Source organism: Camelina sativa, chromosome 7, assembly GCF_000633955.1.
Source record: "Camelina sativa cultivar DH55 chromosome 7, Cs, whole genome shotgun sequence".
NCBI classification, from domain to species: Eukaryota; Viridiplantae; Streptophyta; class Magnoliopsida; order Brassicales; family Brassicaceae; genus Camelina; species Camelina sativa.
In genome coordinates, this window is record NC_025691.1 from 19,882,060 (window position 1) to 19,891,017 (window position 8,958).

At 35.6% G+C, this 8,958-nt stretch overlaps 2 protein-coding genes across 2 annotated transcripts; both read right to left on the bottom strand.

The window, feature by feature from the left end:
* LOC104701624 (ubiquitin-conjugating enzyme E2 2-like) lies at nt 1,880–3,423 on the bottom strand. Its single transcript, XM_010417339.2, has 6 exons — nt 3,234–3,423; nt 2,829–2,953; nt 2,715–2,740; nt 2,506–2,595; nt 2,343–2,431; nt 1,880–2,261 (listed from the first exon to the last, which is right to left on the bottom strand). The coding sequence occupies exons 2-6, from the start codon at nt 2,951–2,953 to the stop codon at nt 2,133–2,135; spliced, it is 459 nt and encodes a 152-aa protein (XP_010415641.1). The 5' UTR covers nt 3,234–3,423; the 3' UTR covers nt 1,880–2,132.
* Nucleotides 5,230–7,272, bottom strand: LOC104701625 (SNF1-related protein kinase regulatory subunit gamma-1-like). Its single transcript, XM_010417341.2, has 5 exons — nt 6,896–7,272; nt 6,345–6,787; nt 5,995–6,261; nt 5,743–5,915; nt 5,230–5,651 (listed from the first exon to the last, which is right to left on the bottom strand). Exons 1-5 carry the CDS (start codon nt 7,071–7,073, stop codon nt 5,369–5,371), a joined length of 1,344 nt encoding a protein of 447 aa, XP_010415643.1. The 5' UTR covers nt 7,074–7,272; the 3' UTR covers nt 5,230–5,368.

The following is an 8,958-nucleotide window of genomic DNA, read 5'->3' on the forward strand; positions in this document are numbered from 1 at the left end:
ATATATATATATATATATATATATAACAAATATATGTTACACCAAGTCACACTGAGTCTAGTAAATTAAAATTCTATCGAACGAGTCCAGGAGTTCCCCCAAACACTTCAGTAGAATACAATTTAGTAGACAATGGTATCTCCAATGAAGTGCTCAGAGGAACTCTAGGGAACATCCGACCAAAATGATGTGTTTCTTATATTAATTGAACATATAATTTGGTGGAATGGGCAAATTGGGTCTACAAGGGTGTTAGGGGTTTGAAAAAGAATGGAGACATTGGCGTTTCATATATACAATTGGAAGCATTGTGAATCTAGACGTAAATCCAGGTTAAGGGCTTTAAGTGTACGTACGTGAGGGAATCATTTTGTTTCAAGAAAAGTCACAAGTCCTTTCTCCATTCAGCTTTTTGCAAGATACGTTTCTATACACGTTTAGATGCAAAAGAATCACACTCATATACATGCAAATGCACATGAATTTGTTTGCTTCTTCTTGTGCGCATCAGCGCATATACACACCGCTACTTAAACTTTATGATATACTGTAGACATAAAAGGACGGTTTAATTTTCGCTTTTACCATATTAACAATACATTATCATCTCAACATAATCTTAATAATTATTAAATATACTACTCCCTCCGTATCCCTTTAAGTGATGTTTTAGGAATTTTTTTATTTCGGTTCAAGTGCTGTTTTCAAAAATCTATGCAAAATTTTAACTGTATTTGACTTTTTGACCATTATATTCTCTATTATGTTTTCTCATTGGTTAAATAAGTTTTAGTTAATAACTTTTTGTTAAATAAAGAATAAAATTTACTATGTGATTTCTTGAAAAAAAAGTTTGTATTCTTTCACAACAAATGAAACAGAGAGAATATTGTGAAAATCGTAATATACTTTCACAGTTTCTAGACTTTTTTACATTTTGTAACTTTCTTTATTTTTATTTTGGTTTTCGTAACTTTGTTGAAATGTTCTTGGCTTTAAGCAATTACAACTTTACAAGGAGAAGAAAAAAGAGAGTAGAAGAATAAGATCTTTTCTGTAGCAAAAGATGATATTAATATTCTCGTGGTTCCTTATTCCCAAATTCCGACTTGGTTCATCTTCATATATATATTTCGCCCATGTTTTGCTATTCAATGGAGAACATATATTCTACGGTCCCTCCCCAAAAAATTCCTCAACAAAAATATAATATAGAGAAGGATATATATATACATATATATATATATATGCAGCTTGGGTTGTCACTAAGAAGGTAAGTGAGTAAGAGAAGAAGCATTAGCAAAGAGGCATAAGATGTAAAGTCAAATGTCCCCTTGAGTTCCCTTAAACGCTTCATTGTTCATACTTTGTTTTCTATCGAGCGATGAATCAATTCAATGAACACTGAAGTGTTTGGGGGGACTCTAGGTGGCATCATGGCATTCAAAGATTTGAGCGGTTTTTTCCAACGGCCAGGTGAGTTAAGAGCTTTTTCATGTGTACACGGATAAACAAATCACATAATATTTACTTCTCTTTTATAGTAAATGTGACTCTTCTCATTTAATTTCTTAGTTAGCAACTAATAATTCGTCTCATTGGAGTTTAACTAGTTAAATATACAGTTCACTAGTTAAATGTTGCTTAACCACTCAAATGAACAATAAATATATTATGGTTGTATAGCAAAACCAATCCAATATGTAAGAATCATCTAGACAATATCAGCTTTATCTATGACTTTGCTCAAACGTTTGTGAAAAAAACCTAAGAACCTAACTAAGATCTTGAGACAGAGCACTATGTGCTTTGTTTTGTTCTGTTCATCTGAATCACCAACTGATTAAAAACTCCACGATTTGAATTGCCTCCCTTTAAATCGAATCTAAACAGCTATAGAATCCATACTCTATATTGAATAGGTGAGGGAAATACAAACACAAATACAAATTGAACAATCCAGAATATATGGGACTTATCCAAACATTACACTACACATATATATTCAACTGAAGGCATGAAACAACTTAACTTTGGAAAACTGATAAATGTCTCACGCTTTTACCAGTTTGATCGCCTTCACTTCTTCAAATGTTATAAAATCCGAGCGCAGAAGATTTGGTTACCCGATATTAATCAGCGGTCCAACTCTGTTCCACAATCTCCTTCACCCGTCTGTTGTATTCTCGCTTGTTCTCACTGAATAAGCGGGCAGCTTCTGAGTTTGCAGGTGAGTTCGGGTTGGGATCACAGAGGAGTGACTACAAATCGAAAAAAAATCATTCATCCATTGAAAGGGATAATCTCAAAGATGAAATGGTACACAAGGATTGATCATATACCTGGATAGATGTAAGGATCGCTGCAACATCATAGATAGGACTCCATTGGTTCTGTAAGATGTCAAGACAGATACTTCCATCTGCATAGACTGAACAAAAAAGCCAAGCGAAACAATAAGATCAAGTAACAGAGCCAAAGATTAAGCATGAATGAGAGACTTACTATTAGGATGAAACATCCGAGAAACAAAACGAACAGTTGGTGGTTTGTTTGGATAATCCTCTGTAAACTGAAGGGTCAACTTAAAAGTACCTGAAAGATAAAAAACATATACAGGTGGTGTGGTACTTCTTAACAAGGATTGAATCTATACAAGTTCATGTTTCTCTAGTCATATATGTAAAAGGAAAATACACTTTGATTGTACAAACCTCCATCCCAAGGTGTATCATCCGGACTGCAAAGTTCCATGAAGCAGATCAGAATCAACACAAGAAGAGAACAAAAAAAACAGTAATTAGCACAAAAGGCAAATGTTTTTATACCCGAAGATAACAGCGTTCCAGAGCAAGATGTTGTTGTCTTGAGGAGCACCACTGATACCAGCAGGAGGATCTTGCTGCAACCTTTTGAAATCTCTCATAAGCCTCTTCCTTGCTGGGGTTGACATCTTCGAAAACCACAAAGATGCCACCACAAGTCAGAAAACAAAAACTAAGACTAAACAATCAAACGTTCCCAGGATGTCGTCTTAATTGCAAAATCTAAACAGGGGAAGAGGATAGATTCATATCTTAACATGGGCTAGATCAGACCCAGAACACGAATTACGAATAAGGGTCTCAATGAAAACTAACAAAGAGACCAGACCCTCTCAAAATCGTAAGCAACCCTAAATCATCCCTATCAGGAGCAGAGCACCAAAACAGGATATAAGAAATTGGACAAACCTGAGATTCTCAAGATGAAAAAGGGATGAACTTTCGTAAAGATGAGCCGAGATCGAACACTTTTGAGGTAATCGGAGGAGATAGAGATGTCGGGAAATTAGGGTTTATGTTGTGGTCTAGTAAAAAAGACAGGGGATGATGATTGGGGTCGCCGAGGCACCTGAAGGTGACAACCAAACCATGCATTCAGGAAAGGTAAAAATGTCATTAAAACCATCAATTTTCAAATTTTGACCATTTAAATCATGAACTTTAACATTTAAAATATCAATTTTTATTAACTATTTTTTTAAAACATGAAGTTTCATTGACCACATGAAGTTTCGTTGACCAAGCCAAAAAAACATGACATTAAATCCGATAATTGACTTACTAACAGACGTTACTAAGCCGTTAATCATTCCGTTACTGATCTAAAAAACTATGTCGTTTTAATAGAAGTTTTAATTCGAAAAATGTTATTTAAACCATGTACTTTTAAATATAGGTCATTTAAACCATAAACTTGTAAATGCATATCATTTAAACCATGAACTTGTAAATGCATGTCATTTAAACCATGAACTTTCAAATTAATGTCATTTAAACCATGAACTTTCAAATTAATGTCATTTAAACCATAATATATGAAAAATGTGATCAATCCTTCAAACTCTAGTGTAGTGTCCTTTAACAAAATGATCAATCCTTCAAACTCTAGTGTAGTGTCTTAATAAATAAAAAAAACTCAAGACAAATACAAAAGACACAAAATACATGACAAAAATCGAAAAAGAAGGATGAATTGATGTTGTTCTTTCTCTTTTTCAGAACCGCATCATGAGGAAGAGTCGAAGAAAGAAGAGAGAAACTAAACTACGGTTAAATGGTTTAACCGATTAGACATATATACTTTTGCGGTTTCTAATAAACCAATAGGTCTGATTACCGAACTGAACCAAAATCTGATTATCCAAATCAATTGCACCGAATGGTTAGGCTTTCTTTTTTCGGTTTGCTTCGATAACTAAAATTTTCAGGTTGTCTAGTTTTCACCGAACGCCCATGGCAAGTTTTGTGGTTTATATGACAGAAATTTGAAAGTTCATGGTTTAAATGACATACATTTACAAGTTCATGATTTAAATGGCCTATATTTAAAAGTTTATGGTTTAAATGACATTTTTTCGAATTAAAACTTCTATTAAAACGACGTCGTTTTGTCAGTAACGGAATGATTAACGGCATAGTAACGTCTGTTAATAGGTCAACTATCAGATTTCATATCTTTTTTGGCTTGGTCAACGAAATTTTATGTTTAAAAAGCTAATCAACAAAAATTGATGTTTTAAATGGCCTACAACAAAGTTTATGGTTTAAATGACCAAAATTTGAAAGTTCATGGTTTTAATGACATTTTTTCCATTCAGCAAACGCTCTTTTTTTATTTATTTATTTATTTTAATACATTTTTATTTATTTTATATATTTTCTTGGTCAATAAAATTCCAAATTTAAAGAAATTATACAACTCATAAATAAATTTCAAAAATTTATAAATAAATTCTTATATAATATGCATGCTTTCAAGAATAATAGTATGATTTTTGCGTGATTTAAACTAAACATATTTTACTCGAAATGTATTAAATTATATTAGATTTAACGTATAATATTATCTTCGCGCGAAATTTAACTAACTAATATGTTTTTTATTTGAAAACATATTAACTTACATAATATCACATTATTAGCCTAAATGACACTCATTTAAAAAAAATCACCACCATACAGTATATCTTTTTCTAATTTCCACTATGCTTTTGTAAATTATATAACCCAATTTTAAAATCTCCTAAGTTTTGCAAATGATCAGTTCACATCAAAAACCAATTTTGTACACTCATGTGCTGCTGTTGGATGGCAAGTGTTGTCCTAATCCCTTGTTATCAGTGTTAAGTTCCAATCATTATCCATCTCTAGGCAAAATTCCAACTTGATTAGATTTTTCTAAAGATAAATCACAAATGACAGAACTTTTAAAACTCAAAATGGTTACATAAATAAAGATATAAAGACAACAAACTCCATAATCTAAAACCAAGAAAGAACAACAGAAACAAAGACAAATAGTAAAGCTGAGAAACAAGAGGTGATCATCGGTTAAGCATTTCTTTAACCGAGAACCCTAGACAGTTCTCAAAGTAGTTTGGAGGTTCTGATACGAAACAAGAGATCACATCCCTCAGTGTTATAACCCCATAAAGCTCATTCTCATCTCCAGCCGCTACATAAACCCGGTGCACCGACCTCGAAGCCAAACTGTTTATAACACTCCCCAAAGTCGAATCAGGCCTACATGTTATCGCAGGAACCGCTAAACCATATTCCTCTCCCGAGGTAGCAATCTTTGTCGCGAAACTCTTCACCGTAAGTTGTCTTTATCATAATAATAAACAAAGAGATCATTGTTAGTAGTTGAACCAGAAGTTGATGAAATGTGAAACAAGCGAGTAAAGTAAATTTAGACCTGAAATTGGAGAAGACTTCAGGTTGTAGAAGCAAATATCTGATATCTCTCATGCTTATGTTTCCAACAATCTTCTTGTTCGGTCCTTCGATTACAGGTAGACCACCAATGTTGTTGTCTCTCATCCGCTTAAATGCTTCAAGAATAAGTTCTTCACTCTCAATGCTAACAACCTGAACCCAACAAGTTCGATTTCACACCAGTTTGAGAGCCTAGAAGGTCGGGTTCTTAAAGAGTTTATATATTGTTTACCTCGCTAGGAGACATGAAAGGAAGGCCGAGATCAGCAATGGGGAGAGCAGAAATGTGATCAAACCAATCTCTACCTTTGCAACCTTCAAGACCTTGAACAACTGCAGATTGAGTAATGTAGTTCTTGATATCTGGTTCTCCTGCTTTAATAACCGGCACATTTCTTAACCGGTACTTGGAGAGTAGCAACATAACACTCAACATTGAACTCTCTGTAGATACAGGAAGAAAAGGAGCCCATCTAAACGACTTAAGTATCGTTCTAACCTGACAACAACAACAACAACATAAAACATATCCATAACACTGTCCACAAAGCAAACAAAGCATTACTAGTTAGTAACACTTACAGTGGTTGATTTGAAAGGCTCTTCTTGAAGAATAACTTGATAAAAATCTTTCCCTAATTTATCAGCAGCAGTAGGAGCATCTTTACCAACCCCACGATCAGCTACAACACCACCAGCAACAGCAGCTCCAACCGCAGCCGCAGCTAACCCCGCTGCAGCAACAGGACCAGTGACACCGAGGGCAGCAACACCAAGAGCTCCAACAGCTCCTGCTCCAACACCAGCAGCGGTTGCAGAAGTGGCAGATAACGCGATTGCAGCGAGTTCAGCACTCTCTAGTACCCATAAGATGATCGAAGAGTAATCAATGATTCCTAGGTATCTGTCTCTCCAATCTAAAGAAGTCTCGTGATCTGTGTTGATCACAGGAGCTGAGAGTATCTTGCTGTCTGATAAAATCTTTACTGCTTCTGAGACTGGTGTCTCCGCTGGTATCTCTATCACTGTCACCAAACAAAACAAAATGGCTAACTACTACAATCACGGACCCCACTCTATTCACGGAATGAAACCAAATTGAGTAAAAATTGGATTTTTTTTTTTTTTTTTACCTCTGCCGCCGGGGACTTGAGGGAAGGAGGAAACAGGGATACCGGCGAAAGCAGAGTTTAGGGTTTCTTGAAGAGATTTGGGGAGATTCTTCCTTGACTGAACTTTATCGAAATAAGCCTCACAGCTCGAAACTGTTGATCTTATCTTCTTATCTACTACTTCTTCGTTTCCCGCCATATCTTGGTACTGCACGAGATCGATTCAATTGAAAAACTCGCAAAGCAATCTACAACGGTGATTCCAAGATTGGAAACGAAGAAACCCAGAAGAAAAAAAAAGGTTTTTTTTGCTTGAGGAAAGAAAAAAAAAAAGACAATCGAGAACAGTGGAGTGGTTCGTGGTCGGGATAAGCGACGTGTCGGGAAGATGGAACCTTTGGTTTCGCAATTACTGGCGGTTACGCGCGCCCTGATGAAGTGCATCGACACGTGGCGTTACATTAAGATGGTCGTGTGTCAAAGAGTTTTAACAGCGCTACTATCGGAGTCGGAGCCTCAGATATGGATGGGCCGATTTCTAAGAGAGAGTGTTATTGTTAAATGGGCCTAAGCCCACAATTGAATCGTGAATTAGAAGCGAATTGATCACACACACCCTAATAAAGATCGTAGTGTTTGTGTTTTCATATGTTTATAAGTTTTTTGTTGGAGCACAAAGTTTCTTTCACCAGTGGAAAAAAGAAGTGATTTTGGAATCCATTGCGATCGGAATGCCAATATATCCAATGTCATATTTTTAAATTGTCAAGAAAAATAAAAATGTTGTATCGGAAATAAGTAGTCATATATAACTTGGAGAGCCTCACAAGTTCCACTTTTACATTTTTTTTCACCATGAAATAATGCAGAAGAAAATATAAAACATATACTATTATTGAACTTGCAAGAAGTTCAATAAGGGATGTAGAGTACTTAACAACTAGAAATTTACATGTAAAGTAATAGCTTACACTAAAACGTGATGGTTATTCTCAGAAGGCATTCGTCACATTACATTAATGTGTTGCATATTATTCATGATACAAGGTCATTATTTCACCAAATATAAGACGTTATTTTACCAAATTTCACGCTATTTAAAATCATTCATGTTACATGCATGATCGATAATTTGTCAAATAACACATTATTTTATGTGATACCAGTTTATTTTTTTTATTAATTGGTTATCTAAATGGAAGAGAATAATGTATATGATTCTTGCTAAACGTGATAAACAATCATGCAGCTCTCTACCGACGAGAAATAACATAAAGATAATTTAATATCTACGTGACTCATGTGAGTTATTTTGTAAATTCACACAATTTCACAAAAGTATAGAGTAAGGGAGATTTTGCCAGTCCGCATGGAAACCTCTTTTATTTACCATTTTGTCACCATATAGTAATTTACTTACAGCTCAAAATTAGACTACCTGCCTATTCACCCAAACCCAAACATTAATGTAACATTGTATTTTCAAAATTTATACAAAAGGTTCTTTCTTTTTTAGTTTAAATAAATACGTTAGGTGCAATAGAAAAGTCAACGGCGAACCGCTGGTTCCCTGAGGATCGAGTTTCCAGCCCAAACCCTACTTCAGCCACGGCTGAAGGCAGTCCTAATCGCCCCCTCCTTTCCTTCCTGACCCTCTTGACCATAGCCTTATTGTTTCACTTTCAGAATTCTCTTCCCTTTCTCCCTTCTCCCCTTCCTCCCCTTCCCCCCACTCCCCTCAAACTGCTTTCATTGAGCATGAGCGAGTGGTACTAGCTCTTCCTGCACATTACAAATCTACTCATGTGGTGGTAAATGCTCAGGCACAAGCCATTCTCAACTCTTACAACCAAATCCTAACTCTAAACTCCAGATCTGAAAATCGTGCTACAGTGAAAGATAGCAGAACTGAGGCTCAAACCGATGGTCTCTTAACTCAAAACCCTCCTAAGGTTACTCGTCGGGTTCTTGGCTCGAACTCGGGAGCAATCTCTGTCACTCCAACTGCTCACAGCGAACTGCCCACTCCTGCATTGATTCCAGCCGGTACAGGTTTAGACTATAACTCCTCCCTCCCCCCCCCT

What these genes read in the sequence shown, in the direction of transcription:
- LOC104701625 (XM_010417341.2), bottom strand. Translation starts at nt 7,073, where the DNA reads ATGGCGGGAAACGAAGAAGTAGTAGATAAGAAGATAAGATCAACAGTT. An exon ending in AGCCTTTCAAATCAACCACT is followed by an intron (nt 6,262 to 6,344) that starts GTAAGTGTTACT and finishes TGTTGTTGTCAG; the next exon opens with GTTAGAACGATACTTAAGTC. An exon ending in GAAGTCTTCTCCAATTTCAG is followed by an intron (nt 5,652 to 5,742) that starts GTCTAAATTTAC and finishes ATTATGATAAAG; the next exon opens with ACAACTTACGGTGAAGAGTT.
- LOC104701624 (XM_010417339.2), bottom strand. Translation starts at nt 2,953, where the DNA reads ATGTCAACCCCAGCAAGGAAGAGGCTTATGAGAGATTTCAAAAGGTTG. An exon ending in TGATACACCTTGGGATGGAG is followed by an intron (nt 2,596 to 2,714) that starts GTTTGTACAATC and finishes TTTATCTTTCAG; the next exon opens with GTACTTTTAAGTTGACCCTT. An exon ending in CGATCCTTACATCTATCCAG is followed by an intron (nt 2,262 to 2,342) that starts GTATATGATCAA and finishes TTCGATTTGTAG; the next exon opens with TCACTCCTCTGTGATCCCAA.